At 34.1% G+C, this 17,627-nt stretch overlaps 1 protein-coding gene across 1 annotated transcript in view; it reads left to right on the top strand.

The window, feature by feature from the left end:
* TRHDE (thyrotropin releasing hormone degrading enzyme) overlaps nt 1–17,627 on the top strand; it is a 370,535-nt gene that overhangs the window by 314,169 nt on the left and 38,739 nt on the right. Inside the window, exons 13-15 of the mRNA XM_036456184.2 lie at nt 14,182–14,329; nt 16,473–16,570; nt 17,040–17,147. Coding sequence (XP_036312077.1) covers nt 14,182–14,329; nt 16,473–16,570; nt 17,040–17,147 — 354 coding nt within the window. The remainder of the gene's footprint in view (nt 1–14,181; nt 14,330–16,472; nt 16,571–17,039; nt 17,148–17,627) is intronic.

Consider the following 17,627-nt stretch of genomic DNA (forward strand, 5'->3'; position numbering starts at 1 on the left):
ACATGCAAACTCCCAATTTTCTTCAGGAAGCAGGGTAGCGAAATGGTAAGATGGAGAAGAACTATATATAGCAATTGGCTTGGCAACCATTAATTGAGACAGCTGGAGAGAAACGATTAAATGCTAAATCACCTCAATGATAACTTGCAGTATACAAGGTTGAACTATGAATCACACTGCTCTCTAGCATATTCTGAAATGGGACTACGGAGCAGAAATATGCTCCTAAACAGATGGAACTACAGATTTGTTTAGAGTCAAGTCTGAAATAAAAACCCTAAATATAAACTTATACTACTTTAACTTATTCACCATGATAGCTGTTTAGCACAACCTAGAAGCAGCTACCTGTGCTAGACAGGACATTCCCTTTAAATGTGAGTGATAGTTAAACACAGAGCCCCCCAAAAGCTGTAGAACTTTGGTACAATACCATAAAAAGATAATTAAGAATCATAATAATAACAGAATAACTATAACATCAAGCAAAAAATTTTTAAATACAAGCATCTGTGTAATTTCAAAGAATTAAAACAAAGAAATGTGGTTTCTTTTAGGGCAAGAATTTAAAGAAAGCATGCAAAAGAGTAAAAAAGATAAGGCAATGAAAAGAATAAAGTAAACCCTAGCCAGTTTGGCTCAGTGGGTAGAGCGTCGGTCTACTGACTGAAGGATCCTGGGTTCAATTCTGATAAAGGGCACATAATCAGGTTGTGGGCTCGAACTCCAGTAGGGAGCGTGCAGGAGACAGCCAATTAAGGGTTCCCTGTCATCATTGATTTTTCTATCTCTTCCTCTCCCTTCCTCTCTGAAATCTATAAAAATAATTTAAAAAAAGAATAAATTGATCTGACAGTACAAGCAATAAAGCAAGTCTTATTAGAAGCAGTAAAAACTTCATAGACATAGGGAGAGACAGAGTAAGGGACCTGGAAAATAGCTTGAGATAGTTGAAACAAATGAAATGGAAAAACAACAATAAAAATCATAATATAAAGGAGAGATTCAGAATGTTTGTGTGTTCATATACTTAATATTTGAAGAAAGCAAATAAAAATATATTTAAAGAAACAGGAAGTGTAAATTTATTTTTTACAATGTTAACAAAAATATTTAGATTGAAAAAGCCCCCTATGTTAGGGAAAAAACGTAGAGGGATTAATATTAAGAGATATCTTGCTGAATACCCCAGCTTTCAAGAGTAAAGAAAGTTACCTCTAAAGTGAAAAATTCAGCCGAGACCGGTTTGGCTCAATGGATAGAGCATCGGCTTGGGGACTGAAAGGGCCCGGGTTCGATTCCGGTCGAGGGCATGTACCTTGGTTGCGGGCATAGCCCCAGTAAGGGGTGTGTAAGAGGCAGCTGATCGATGACTCTCTCTCATCGATGTTTCTAGCTTTCTATCTCTCTCCCTTCCTCTCTGTACAAAATCAATAAAATATATTTAAATAAATAAAAAAATAAAGTGAAAAATTCAGGCTGGCTCGAACCTATAAACCAAAAATATTTCAGTAGCTAGACAACTACATAAATCTTTATGTAATCAAGTTATGCTTTGACTACAAAGGCGTAATGGTGAATCTTGAATATACTTGCACATGGTATCAACAATAAAGGAAAAAAGAAATTAGGTTATAAAACAGAAGGTAAATATCTACTCTTAACCCGCACCCCCCCCCCAAAAAAAAAATAGAAATAATTCAACAAATGAAAATCCAGAGAGGACAAAGAATTGTTAGAAAGTATAAATTTGTTGATTTCCTCATTTTTTTTTTTTTTTTTTACCCAGACTCAGTGAATAAAAACTTAGCTATAAATAAATTCACAGAAAAAAAATTCAGGTTAATTTAACTGAATGTAAATGAAGCCTTTTTGAAAGAAAAGAATATCAGTATAAGTTTTTAAAGAGTATTTTAATTACATGGAGTACCTATAATTATCTTTCATTTTTCTAAAACTATAAATTTTTAAAATATTTAATCATTTTCTTTGTTTTGCATGTTTTTGCTTTTTATTTTTAAGCATGTGATTCTTGTGTCAATTACAATTATACTAGTATTGTACATTAAATAATAATGATAATGACTTATTAAATTTTCAGAAATTTCATCTCATAATAGTGGTTCTTTTATTTGAGAGAAATTTCTAATTTTTATAATTTTATATCACTTTTGATTTCAATAACATTGATTAGCTACATGTGGTCATTTTAGCAAAATATAAAACATTTTCAACATAAAACACTAAATATACATCCGTGCATCTGAATGTTATTATTGTAAGAATGTGTATTTTAATTTTACAATTATATTTTGGATTTGTATAAATATATACCCTTCTGAATTAACTAGCACATTTTTTGTTATTTTATTTTTTCATTGATGCTTTAACAGTAAAAAAAAAAAAAAATACTCCCTACAAGTGGTAATTGAGGAGTAAAATTTTCAGACAAAGAGAAATGACAACTATAGGACTGTTATTAAAACTAATGGTGTCATTGTTAGAACACAGTAAATCCATATCATCAATGTCCTCTAATTATTAATCATTAAGGAGTTAGAAGATCATTATCATTACTTTTTTAACTTTTATTTGAACATCATCAGCATTAAAGAAAATCAAGAAAAGCTTAAGGTCTTATATTTCTGAGCTGGGAGACCAGAATGAATTAAATATTTCTTTACAAATAGTACATCCTCAGGATGTAGTGACACTGGAAGTTGAAGCTAAAATTGAGAGCTAGGAGAGCTAGGTAGCAATTAGTGGGAGCTACCTCCCTCCCCAACCTGTCCCTAGAGGTTTTATAAATTATCTACAAGGTAGAGTTGCAAGGGACAGAAATTATCTGCTATTTAACTACATAATCTTAAGCTGATATTAAAAGGGTTGCAATGTATTTTTTCCCCAAGAATTTTGAAGTTTTTCTAAAATCTAAAACTCTTTGCAGGTACAAATTCTCAAATATGTTGATAGTATTATCTTGATGTCACCATTTATATTCTTTGTGGCTCGGCAAATTTGTCTAGCTTTGTCCTTTATGTCACCAGTTAGCACCCTTATGAGGGAGAACAAAGTACCAAAAGCCTAACTAATAAGCCTGTTTCCCCAAAGGTGATTTCAAGTGGTCACAGCTACCTTTTTCAAATGCTGATTTTTGTTCTATGCAATGGATTATATAGTTGAAGTCCTTTTTCTATCTCACTGGCAGTAAAAAGTATTTTTTACCTTCTACATTTTATCTGCAATGGCATGGAGTGGCTTTTAACTCTAATTTAGAATAGAATATAATACTCTGAGAGGCAGGAAAATACCACATTAAATCATAAAGAAGTAGATTAGATATTTCATTTCTCCATAAGTAAAGATGAATATGTTACTAAGATTAGAGAAGGAGAAAATGCATGACTCACACAGAAGGTGTGTCTCTCTTTTCCTTTTCTATCATCCATTTGTTGTTGTTGCTTGAAAATGTTTTCTTGACATACTAATAGCAGCAATGATGGAATTAAAGAGAAATGTAGGTGATGGTTATCATTACGATAGGAAAAAGACGTTTCCCCCCTTTGATACAATAGAAAATGTGTAAAACCAAACAAAATGCTTATCATGTGTTGCACAATCTACATAAGACAGATGATGGCATATTTCTCCAACCGATGGCCGACTAAATCACCTCATTTTCATTGCTTTCAATGTTGACCAACATGCTGCCAGCCTGGCTTTTCTCTTCTGATTTAAACATATGACTCAGAATGACTTTGGAGGGTTGTGATACTCGCCGATTTATGGGGCATTTGTATGTGGGATTCTCATCACTGTATAGCAACCCTGTCGTTTTTGTGACAGAGCTTGTTTGACTGGTTTTGGATTTATGATGGAAATAATTCAGAACAGAGTAATAATTTTCCCTTGGCAATTACACTACCATTTGGTACTTTGTCCCTAAGGGAAAAATGAATGTGCTGGGATCTATCCATGAGTTTAGTAGCTCAGTGTAAAGGAACAAATCAAGGTCAGAATAGAAATGCAGAGCCTGTGGTTGCTGAATTCTACTTTTGGTTCTTCAGCCTTCAGAAATCCCGCATTAGTGTGGCTCTTTACAGTGTATCAAATACTTTCTGTTTCTTGTCTCTTAACGCCCACAGTGACCCTGGCTAAATACCAATTCTTCCATTTTATAAAGAAAGAAACAGATACAGGAAATGTTATGCAGCAAATATTTTAAAGCACATACAATATGAAGGCTTGATGAGTCATACTGGGAATACATAGATACACAATCCCTGCTTTGGTTTTTAAACTATTTATTTATTATGAAAAATTTCAAATACATCAAATAATTGGCAGAACTGAGTAATGAAGCCCTTGTGCCCATTGTCAGGCATGAACAAGTATTAACTCATGGTCAGGCTTGTTTCATCCATGTCCCGATCCAATCAGATCTTTTCATAAAAATAATTTTCACTGTCTATCTCTAAAATCGATGACAGTATTAAATATGATGACCTAGAATTCACATTTCGTCAATCATATCAAATATCTAGGAAGTGTTCAATTTCCACTTACTTCTAAATAAGTTTAAAACAGTTTTTTGATTAGGGATCCAAATGACATTATGGCTCTGTGACTGGTTGATATGTCTTTTCAATCTCTTCTAATCTATTGACTTTCCCCTATACCTTTAAAAATTTTCTTTCCAAATGATTTGGTGAAGAACGAGTTTGTTTATCCTACATGATTTCCCACAGTCTGAATTTTGCTGGCTACATCCCCACTCCACACTTTTCTGTTTCTCTGCTCTCTCTGTCACCTGCAAATTGGTAATCATAGCTAGAGGCTTGAGCCATTACAAGTTTAAATTTTTAGCAAGTTTACTCTCTGGGAACATATAACATCAGCAGTTGTCTCTCTTTGTATATTCGCAGCTTTTGCTGTTCAATGCCTAAATCTAGTCGTTCACTAGAGGTTGCAAGAGAAAGGTGATTCCTTTCTTTTCCGTTTGTAAGAGGACTAGTTGTTGAAAGAGAAACTTGTTCTCGTTTACTATTTGGTGACCCAGGGATACAGTTTTTTAAGAAAAGGCAAGATAAAATACTTAGTTGTTTCCTGGTATTTTTCAGTTTCAAAAATAATGAACCAGTTCTGCATGTTTCATAGCAGCCAATTATTTTATTTTATTCTTTTTTTTAAATTTAAGTATCATTTTGATTTATGGATTTAATTACATTGGATATGTTTAAATTTATTGCAGTGGTTATTCTTATTGGTACTCAAAAGACTCTCACTGGCCAGGAGCTTCTTCAAGTTGGCCCCGGAGCCCAGAATATATGTGATACTGTCCCTCTGATTTTGTTAGGTTCCCTTTATCACCGCTGGCAGCTCTTCTGAAACGTTTCCCATCGAGTCTTCACTCTCTTTTGCATCGCTAGATTACACTCTCAACTGTGTTTGCTTGTTTTTCAAAATTGCATCCCCTTTTTGGATTCTATCTTCCTGTGTTATCACTAACTTTTGTATTAGCCTAAACTTTAGACGTTAGGTGTACATTTATAAAATTACATGGGAGGTGACAATGGCCACGTATATGCAGCAATGCTGCTGTGGATGAACTAGGGGTGAGATTGACTTGGTTTCGGGATTTCTTGTTGATATTTTTTTAATTGAGGTAGACTGTCCACAAGAAAACTTGCCCATGCTCCCTATGCAATTATTTGAGTGCTTCATCCGTGCCTTCTCTGTCTGAGTATAGGACCCCCAAACCACTCTCTATAACCTTCATTCTTCCCTTTCCTATAAGACCTTGAGATAGAGACTAACTTCTGTTTGAAGTACCTCCTCTCATTTAAATTAAAGATCATAATTTAATATGCTTACCTCTCACTTTCTTTTTTTAGGTCACATTATAGGACTCTATCTACTGTTCTTTCCTGTGTTAACAGTATTTCTAAAAGTAACGTGCTGCTGTAATGCATGTTCTCCATGCTAGGTATATGATTGCTAATTAAAATCAGCATCTCCAGGTGAGAGTCTGGGCTGAGGCTGTTCCTTGACTTATGGAAATTAGACCAGGTACTGAAGGAACCCAGGGGGTGGGGAGAGTGGTTTTGGCATAAGTGGCCCCAAGTGACCCAAATCTAGAAGCTGTATCTACAGTGAGTCATGGACCAAAACTTGCTCTCCCTCCCCATCTATTCTATTATACTGTTTCTCTCATAAAGCCTCTATAGAGTACTCCCACTGGATATGCCCTTCTCTCTTCATTTTTTTCTCCTTTTACTGGAAGATGGCAGAGGGAATGCAAAATTGCTTGTCAGGCTCTTTTGGAAGTGATTAGGTTATCACGGGCTTGGTGCAGGAGGACTGGCTTTACTTCCAGCACCACCCTTATTTGCTGTATGGCCCTGGTGAGGTCAGTAGACTTTGTGAGCCTCCAGTTTGATCTGTAAAACGAGAACAGTAATATTGCTAACTTGATAAGATTGTCATAAGGATTTAAGAACATGATTGCCTGTATAGAACTTGGCACAGGGACAGGCTCGCAGGGAGTGCTAAGCCAGTGTTGGCCACCACAGTGACTACCTGTTTTCATTGTCTGAGACCCCTTGCTGATTGACAAAGCATGAAAACATGACCTCAGATCTGCCAAGAACCACCATATTTATGACCTTTAGCATGTTATTCTCATTTGGGTATTCCATCCAAAGAAAATCATTCAGAATGTGTAAAGTTCTGTGCGCAGAGATGACCATAGTTGTGCTACTAATCATGTGAAAAGTGTATACATCTCAAATCAAACTGCTCAGGAATAGTGACCTGCATTGCATTTCTCTTCCCAACAGAATGTTGTCATAACTTATCCAAAGGTAATTATGAGGAATTTCTAATAACACAAAAAATTAATGTAAGTTAAATATAAAACCTCATGTACAATTTAACAAAATCTATATAAAACACAAAACTTTGGCATAAATATTAGACAAAAGGAGATATACCCAGTTATATTTAAGTGGTTTCATTTGAGTGATGTTTTTTTTTTCTTTTCTAATTTCCTATTATTCACACATTTTTCTAAAAAGCAGCCAGATAGGAAGTTAGAAGTTGCACTGATTTATAGATCTTTAGATTGATGATTTGATATCCTGATGTCAGTGAACTCAAACTCTGCAAAATACTGCTGGAATTTCTAATTCTTTTACTCCCTGGTAGTTCTGTAGAACACTGGAAAATGTCAAGGCCCAGTATGCAGAATTCTATAACAATTTTAAGCATTGTATTTTCCATAGACATCATAAGCTATGTATATAATTTTCCTGGTGTCCTTTCAGGCTTTTGCCTGTATATCAATTCTGGAATAACTCTGCTAATTTACCTTAAGTGGAATATTCAGCTTCCTATATATAAAGTATATAAAAAATACGTTCATTGCTTAAGCTATTTCTCATTGACATCCTTATATAATCTGACACTATTTGTTAACAGTTGAGCAATAATAAATAATTTATAGATAAGCTTTTGAAATATTTTTTAGCTTAAAAACCTGCAGAGGCTTTCTATCACCCTTAGAAAAACAATCTGAAGCCCTTGCTATTTAAGGTCTTTTATGATCTAACACCACCAACCTTTTCTCCCCTCGCTCACTTCACTCCAACCACAAAAGCTTCTTTTTATTATTCTTTCAACACCTCAAATTTGTTCCTGTCTCAGGACCATGAACTCCCTATTTCCTTAGTCAGAATTCCCCTCCCACCAGATTCACTCAACCTGTCATCTTACTCCATGCGGGTATCTGCATGGAGACCTTTCCTAAGCTCCTTTTTCTCAGTCATTTTTTTTTTTTTTTTTATAATTCTCCCTGTCCTATTATTGCTTCCCTTCCCTTCCCTTCCTAGCATCTGGGATTACATTATGTATTTACTTGTATATTAGATTTAATGTGATGAATGTTATGATACTGACATCTGAACAGGTGTTAAAGGAAGGGAGAAAGAAAGCATTTAACCCAAGTTCATTGTGGTATTTGGAGAGCAGCCTTATGTGGTGGAACCAGAGGGAAATGTCTGTTAGTTGTGGCTTTCAATTTCAGTTCTGTCACTTATTAGCCAAGTTAACTTTGCAAAGTGCTCAACTTCTCTAAACTTTAGCTTCTTTATCTAAAAAAAAAAAAAAAAAAAAAAAAAAAAAAAGGACACAATAATACTGACCTTGAAATTACTAAACTGTAACAAACAACATCTATACATATAAAAGCCTAAGCAACTGAATAACCATTCAATCATTCAGCCATTCTACCATTTGACTGGTAACTATGACACGCACTGACCACCAGGGGGCAGATGCTCAATGCACAGTCATGAAAACTTGGAACAGATGATGAATCTGAGAGGGAAGGGGGGTGGGGAGAGGGCAGGAAGATATTAACCAAAAATCTTATATGCATACTAGAGACCCAGCACATGAATTTGTCCACCTGGCCTGTGGGGATCATGCCAAAACCAGCAGTCCAACATCCCCCGAAGGGTCCCGTATTGCAAGAGGGTGCAGGCCAGGCCAAGGGACCCTACCAGTGCACAAATCCATGCACCGGGCCTCTAGTCTTTCTATAACACAATAACTTATTGTGTATGGTAAATTCTCATATAAAATAGTTTATAATAATGAAGTTGATAGTTTTCTAAACAAATAATTAGTTCACTTTGGCTATAAAGCTAATGACTTTTCCTTTTTGGGCAAATAGCTAAGAACTATTAACTCTTCCAATTAGTGGCCAAAGATTGATTCTGCTTCTTAACATTATTGCTTGCCCCAAGGATTCTCTTTGTTTCAATGGGTGCTGATTTCCTGAGAAAATGTGCTTGGAAATAAAGAAGCGAGTGGAGAGGAAATGTGGATATGGTGGTGATAGTGGGACTATAAAAGAAAAAAAGTTATTTCTGAATGTTTTATTAATAATTGTTAAATGTTTACTGAAACGGGGACCTTAGAGATTGTGTAGTTCACCCCTGTTAATTTACTGACTAGAGAAAAGAGATTTTCGAGTCCTTCATCAATTTATTTAAATGCATGTTTAAAATAACACTACCGCTTCTGGGAGAGTAGAAAAGTACTTTGTTAATTAGGCAAAAGAACAGAAATGTTTATGTAATGCCTCTGTTTCCTCATTGGCCAGAAAGCTATTTTGTTTTGGTATAGCTTAGCATATCCAAAACTATCAGCTAGATAGCAATGGCCTTCTCATCTTTTATCATGTGTATCATTAATGAACAAGATGTGCAAAAATACTATAAATATCACTCTCACTGAATTTTTACACTCTGCTGGTATCCTTTAACCTTAGAAAATTGTGGTTATGTTTAAGTTTTAGTATACTTTTAAAGTGCTCCTGTTTTCAAGAACTATTACATTATTGTCATAATTTAATTTAGTTCAAGAAATCTAATACTAGATTCTGTATTAGGCTATGTGGATGCTTTATTTCTTTAAAGTCCAGGGAGTGAGAAAGATTATATTATGGTAGATTATAATTATTATAATAATCATTATTATGAGTACAGGTGCTTTTAAGATGTTAAATGAGCCCAGAAAATAGATGCCTAAGTCAGTATGGGGAGAAGGCTTCCTGGAAGAGGAGGAGAAGGAGAAGGAAGGCTGTGAGGACTATATATGTCCAACTTTCCATGATTCTAGTTTTATGAGGCTACAAATAAGTAACTTCCTTTTCATCCCTGCAGACATCAGTCCACAAATGCTTGAATCACGTCTTTGTTTTCTCTAGGAATTGGCAAGTGGACCGTTGGTTGACAAAGATATGTCCCCTATGTATTTCCCTTTTTATTCTCTGGTACTCAAAGGTCTGGTGGAGTTTCCAATTTCCACTATAGTATCTTTCCACAAAGACCACATGAAAGTCTTTGAACCATGAATAACAAAAAATAATAATACAATAGCACACTTTTTAATTAAGCATGTCAGCAATTGCTTTAAAAATCTCTGCCCTAAGCAACAGTTATAGTGTCATCTGCATACATTGGGAAATATGTAATAGGCTATTTATTGGTTTTAAATGAATACTCGATTAATGAAGACTAGGGTATCATGCTTGGAAGAGTCTGAGGATTGTGCTTTTTATTTTTCCCTAAGTTTCAAGCACTCAGAAACCAATTGCTTTTAATGAAAACAGTCAAATAGGTTGCTGTTTTACAAGCTACCCATCTCAGTAGATTCAAGAGTTAACGTTAACAGGAATTCACAAGGTTTTAAAAAGTAGTTTTTATCTTAGGTGAAAACAAACCAGTTAATATCAATGCACTGAAACATCAGTTAATATAGTCTGGTTTTAATTTCCTTTTTATAAAAAGTAATCTCTTGTATGCCTAGAGATATTTCATTGCAAACTCCTATAAATTGGAGAAGGAGGAAGGGAGGGTATGTGTGTGTTTGGGGGAGTGATAAGGGTGGAAAGAGGAACTCTATAATTGCATATGGACATTCTTTTATTTAAATATCCTCAGAACTCTCTTACCCATTGTCTTTTCTTTGATTTCTAAATCATTTTTTTATGCCAACAGGAAAAAATATAGATGTTACATATAACTTTTTCCTAGGGTTATACATGGTATATTCTTTAAATTTGCTATTTTTTCTTCCCATTTTTTAGTGCCATTTCCCTGTGATAATGCAAATTTAGGGAAACTACATTTCAGTGTGAAGACCCTAAGTGTATTTCCTACTGAGCTGATTACTTTGAGCTAATGTCGTGTTCCATTCACTGGATCCCACACACTTCCCCTGTATTAATTGCATTATCAGTAGTAGTAATAGCAGATATCATTACTAGCCAATTACACAAATGCATATATAAACTAGTAACTTATTCACCAAGATTATCTAGTCTTAATTTTGTAATGAAACCAGTTATCCTCTTGTCCAATTTAGTGGAGCTACATATTTTGATCTAGTAAGGTAAATGCAAATATATTGAATAATTGTAGTAGGTAATTACCTATATCTGTTTGTAACAGCACAAAATGAGGGCAATTTGAGTGTGATTTGTATCTTATTCTATTTGAAGACTGCGTTAGAGAAGGTCAACTGCTGTAAAAAATAGATCCAAACTTCTGTTCGCATCAAACACAATAGAATGTATTTCCTGGTTGTCTAAATGGAGTTTGGTGTGAGTACTTGGGCCCGCAGTTATCCTAGGTGGGTTTGTGACATATTCAATGTAAGACTTTCTGGAAGATTCATTTCATGGAAAAAGAACATGGGGGAGCTAATGAGAGATGCCTATGAGTTCATTCTGGAAGCAAATAACCTTTATATTCTCTTGGCTAAGGTCACATGACCACACTTAATAACTAGGAAATGGGGATTATGCTCTATCCTAGGAAGTAAAGGAGAGCATGGATTTTGGTGAGCAGTTACCAATTTTTGCCATAAAGAATCAAAATGAAACTTGATCCCTATCTCTATCTAATGAATACTTTACATGCCTTGCCATTATTTAGAATTTCTATCAAGTTTCTTTACTTTTTTTTAATACCATGTCAGTGTCTTATAAAAACTAGATCCACGCCCTCTTAGACTTATACATATTAAACAATTAAAGAATGGGAAGCATAAAAATTACAAAGTATTTTATCAATATTTTAACAAATAAATTATGCCCTTGTTACTGTAATTATTTCCCAGCAGGTTAAATTTTAGATTAAGTCGATTTGAATAAAAGGTTTTTGGAGCTTAAACATAATGCCTGTCAGTTCAACCCTCTATTTCATAGATAAGGAAGGTGAAGCTTAAAAAGATGAGCTTATTTGCCTAATTGTGCAGGTAGTGTTAGTCGTTTCAGGCTCTTTCTCAAGGAAAGTCTCTTTCTGTAACATTTGTTGTTATGGTTTCTATTTGTAGAGATATTGCTCACAAATTATACGTCATTGAATAATGTCCAACCATTCATAGAAATGAAGTAAAACACAATAAATTGTAACTGATATAACCTAGTATGTTTAAATTCTGAGAAAAATAGACCCAGGCAACATTCCAGATTTTTAAAATTTATTTGAAGATGCATAATGATTAGTTACTTAACTAAATTTTCTGTTTAAATAAAGTAATTTTCTGACTTATTTTATTTTATTTTTAAAATAAATTTTATTGATTTTTTACAGAGAGGAAGGGAGGAGAATAGAGAAATAGAAACATTGATGAGAGAGAAACATTGATCAGCTGCCTCCTGCACACCCCCTACTAGGGATGTGCCCACAACCAAGGTACATTCCCTTGGTTGGAATCAAACCCAGGACTTTTCAGTCCACAGGCTGACACTTTATTCACTGAGCCATACCAGCCAGGGTGTTCTGACTTATTTTAAAAAGAATAATACCTTCTAGATAAATCTTCAATTATAAAATTATATTATCCATGGCATGTGGATTATAAAATTTTAGAGGAGGCAAATTTCTAATTGCTCTGCTACTTACTATTTAAAATAAAAAGTTAAAGAGAAACAAACTACAAAATCTGAAATATTAAAACCTATGTTTTTTAAGGGGAAAAAGCAAATAATTGTTTTTATTAGACAATTTTTTTCCCAGTGGACGAGAACCCCTTAACAGTAGAATTTAACTGTATTATTGAGATGCTACAGCAGCAAAAAAAGATAAAGTTTCTTATTTAACCAGTGCCATAGCCTAATTCCATTGAAGATGTATTAAATGGAAACTGTGTAAGAAAAGTGGCACAAGTCTAGATGTACTCCAAATCATACAAACTTGAGGAAATTTTGAAATGATGTGGAATTTTGGAGTTATTTTCTTCACTTTTATTAATATCAGACATTAACCAGGGTTGAAATTATACCATGAGGAATCCAAATCATGAGTGACTCACTTTTTGTTTTTTTAATTCAAAGAAAACTGAAGCACAATATTTAGAATTGGTTTTTATTAGAAACATTCTAAACAGTGCTTCACGGTAATACTCATCTATAGAGTAATTTTTGCTTTTCATATTGAGTGAGGATTACATAATCTGGCAAATTTATCCTAAGTGAAGACGGGAAAGGGCTTCGCTCCTTCCCTGTCCACCTTCTACCAAACACACATTGAAAGGTCCCTCTCATCTTGTGATGCTATAAAAGAGCAATAATGTGAAATGTAGGTAAAGGCCATACTGGGTATTGGTTACTTTCATATTTATGTGTTGTCTGTGATAAACGTCTGCATTCAGTTGGTTATTAATGTAAAAAAAAAAAAAAAAGCTCAGGAAAATATAGTGTCACTATATGTATGCATCAGAGAAATCAAGGATAAGGCCATCTTTTAATGCACTGTGGATTGTCATTTATACTGCTTTGATTTGCAAGGATTTTTTATGTAATCTACTAGGGAGTAAAGATATATACTGCTTTTGGCTCCTTTTTTGATAAACTCTCTTTAAAAACAAGCAGTAAGTGTTCAGATAATTTTAAAAAGCTTCATATTTTACAAAGTGTCCAACATTGGTTCATAAGATGACATGATATTTATTTTGAAAGAAAAACAATAAATGATGAGTCTATTTTCTTAATAGTTTTGTAACTTGGAGCCTATTAAAATCTAACTCTGATTTTATAGGTGCTTTGGAAAGCATTCTTTTAAAAGTTAACTGGCAGGTTCGGAAAATGCTTATATGGTAAAGTAACACAGATATAGTCAAAACTCCAAGTTGCCACTTTTATGTTGATGAACATTTTGAAAGCAATCTGTACTAAATATTACACCGAGCTACATGAAAAGTAAAGAGAATGCCAGAAGAACTGAAATTTTATTTTAGCAACCAATTATTTTCAATGACTTATGACCTGAAAAGTTTCTCTAAAGGAACACACCTAGAGTCGATTTCATTCAAATTTCACAATTCTTTCTTTCTAAAACCATGCTTTTTGGTATTTATATGTTCAGGTAAATCTTTAACTGCCCTACTCTACATATTTAGGGGCATTGACATCTTAAGTAGAACTATATTTAAAAAGTGAGTAATTTTGTTTTAAAACACTGAGTATGGTTTCTTTATACCATGATGAATCTTGCATTCTGCCTCTTATTTGCATAAGGAAAATCTTCATTTTTGCATCATCATGTACTGTTTTTGCATATAATTAACATTGACTTTTTTTTTTCTTTTTTTTTTTCTTTTTCTTTGCAGAGCTGGCTATTTGCCTCAGAATATTCCCCTGGAGATTATCAGATACCTGTCTGAGGAGAAGGATTTCCTTCCTTGGCACGCTGCCAGCAGAGCTCTTTATCCTCTGGATAAATTACTGGACCGCATGGAGAAATACAATGTCTTCAATGTAAAAAGATATATTTTCTCCTTTCTATTTTCAGATGATAAAGTATTTTCTCATTATCTACTCTAGTCAACTGACCCTGGGTTATTTTGATTCTTTCTAATTCATGTTATCATTTTTTTACCCTGATTTTCTGTGCAACAGTGATGGCAATTACTTGAAGAAGTTTAATACAAGCTACTTTTTGTTCTGCCCTAAAAGTGTCAATTAAGCTTAAATGCCTCAGAATTTAGGAACAAATACACATGGCAAATTCTTAAAGTTCAAACTTACTTTCCAAGAGTTAAAGGGTTCTATGTTCACAAAGGAGTTAACCTGGAGAAAGGACTGCGAAGATCTTAACAGAATACAGGCAGACTCAGTAGAGGCTCTCAGTCATTATTTTTATCCGAGAGGGCATAGTGAATTAAATTCACTTCCTTAATTAACAAGGATAAGATCAACATTGAGGCAAAAACCCATTCATAATTGGGTCCAAGGGGACACAAGAAAGCAAACAACAGATAATCCAAATAGACATGACAAACATTTCAAAATGTTACCTGACCAGATTTCCTAAGCTGCAAGCTGGTAAACCCAAATTGCACTGCTGACACCGTCTAATCTAATATAATAATAATTTTAATAAGATTAAGATTAAGTAGTGCTAATGAGCTTTTGATTCCTAAATGTCTTATCACCAGTGAGACTTTTGCAGATGAGAATATACTTCTTTGCTTTTTATCACCTTTGAGTTCTATTTATTTGCATTTAGTTATTTTAAAAGTCTTCCTTATGTTTTATAAAATTATTCTATTTCTGTTAATTAACTTACACATTTGGAATTACCATTATCAGCGCTGTAAAAATCTATGTATTAGAACCATCTAAATTTGTCTGATGTCTATCAGAATTGTTTCTTTTTATCTTATCCCAAACCTACATGAAAACACCTGTTTTAAATTATTTTTAAACTAGAGGCCTGGTGCATGAAATTCGTGCACATGGAGGGGGGGCGTCCCTCAACCTGGCCTGCACCCTTTCACAGCCTGGGAGCCCTCAGGGGATGTTCAACTGATGGCTTAGGTCCACTAAACCATCAGTAGGGCATCCCTCACATTGCCACAGAGGGGAGAGAGGCTTTTGCCACTGAGACTGTGCTCCCCAGCCTTGAGCCCTGCTTCTGGCTGGGTGGTGCTCCCCCTGTGGGAGTTCACTGACCACCAGGGAGCAGCTCCTTCTTTGAGCATCTGCCCCCTGGTGGTCAGTGCATGTCATAGCGACAAGTCATTCCATTGTTCGGTCAATTTGCAGATTAACCTTTTATTATATAGGATGGGAATAATTCTGGCTTGACTGTTAGTTTTGTCCAAACCCTTAAAACAGTCATACAAAGATATGTGTCATTAAAGTTATGGCATAATTTTTATGTGCTGGAGGAAGACTTATTAAACTTCCCTTTTTTAAACATAGAAACAGTGCAATATTAAACTTTTATAAAAGTAAAATACATTTTTATATATATTTGTACTTTTATATATCACATCAGGCACCTCAATTTCAGTAAAAGTTAAGAACTGCTTTTACTGTAATTTTAATGCTTTCATTCTTTAGATGAATTCAGGACTACTTAAAGTGAGGAGAGCATGCCTTACATTGCTATTGATATTTAAATATAATGAACTGAATGCGTTATTGACTTTTAAATGACATGTCATTTTACTGAAGATTGTTCTGTGCATGTCAAATTCAACAATGATAGGCTATTGGCTGGATCTACATATAAGCTTACATTAAATATGCTCTATTAATATAAAATGCAAAAATATTAAGTACTCATTTTAATAAATTATATCCACATACATTTGCATATAAGTATGCATAAGTATCATTATTCCTATTTCTTTGTTTTGCTACAAAATTTGACATAAAATAATAGTACAAATCAGTCAGAAGTAAATAGCAGACTTCTACCATAGCAATTGTATTTTATTCTTATTATCTACATTTGAAATACTAAGTTGAATAAAATTATAGTATATTATTACCATGCCTGAATTTTACATATATTTCAAAGTATTTAGAAAATATTTTAACTTCAGTATATAATGTCATCATGGAGAGGTTTGAAACTGACATTATCTTTATTTCCCCTATCCCTGTTTAGGAATATATTTTAAAGCAAGTTGCAGCAACATACATCAAGCTTGGATGGCCAAAAAACAGTTTTAATGGATCTCTTGTTCAAGCGTCCTACCAACATGAGTACTGTTTTATTTTATTGTTTTATTTTATTACTTGCTTCTTTTCCCCTGACTGACTTGTACAATAACATACTACTAGTATCATTGTCATTTTAGCAGCATGAAAAAAAAATCTTTCTTTCATTTTGCATCTTTTATTTTTCTTTCTTGGGAAGACTGCTGGTACTGAGATCAAAGGCATTTCTTTGCCATGTTTTAAGATCTGTATTTTTGTTGTTTGTTTGTTTGTTTGTTTTAGTGAGGTTGAGTTCCAAATCCACACCCCTTGATGTAGAACTGTTTCCAGAGCAGATTTTTAATATGATTAACTCCTACTCTGCCTGTCTCACTCAAGAAATCAGGATTCCTGTATCTGAAAACTATTTTTCTGCTAATTACTCACTTATTTACTGTAGTGTAATGTAACAAGTTACCGTTTCTCCTAGATATTAACACTGCTTTAATTTTTTTCCCCTTTGATGATACATAAGAGAACTCCGTCGGGAGGTTATAATGCTGGCCTGCAGCTTTGGAAATAAGCACTGTCACCAACAGGCATCGACACTTATTTCAGATTGGATTTCCAGCAACAGAAACAGGTAAATGGAAGCAAATCCTGAAAATTTGATATGATATGATAATGCTTTCAGATTCTCAGTGTATGCATTCCACTCTGTCATCTGGAGAAAATCAGGACAAGAAAAGAATACACTGCAAAACTTGGGTTCAGGTACACAGTTTACAAGGCACAAGCATCAAACTCACAGTGCCCTTACCTTTGCAAGTTTTTATTGAGTTTTGAAATAACTCTAGAAAATCAGGCCGTTATTCATCCTATTTAAGTGTCAATGTATTTTGAATTTTGATAGTTTTGCTATCTGATGAGAACAAAATAATTAAATGTAGGCCAAAATCTAAGGTTGTTTATAAAGGTTGTGGTATTTATTCATTAAACAACTGCAAGCATATGATATAAAGGGGCATAGTGTTAATATTAAAAACTAAACACAAAAAGGTTATAAAGAAGATCTTTACTCTTTCAGTGACCCTTGACAAAGACCTTAAACTTATATCTTATC

The sequence above is a fragment of the Pipistrellus kuhlii genome, unplaced genomic scaffold (assembly GCF_014108245.1).
Source record: "Pipistrellus kuhlii isolate mPipKuh1 unplaced genomic scaffold, mPipKuh1.p scaffold_m20_p_3, whole genome shotgun sequence".
In the NCBI taxonomy this organism is placed as follows: domain Eukaryota; kingdom Metazoa; phylum Chordata; class Mammalia; order Chiroptera; family Vespertilionidae; genus Pipistrellus; species Pipistrellus kuhlii.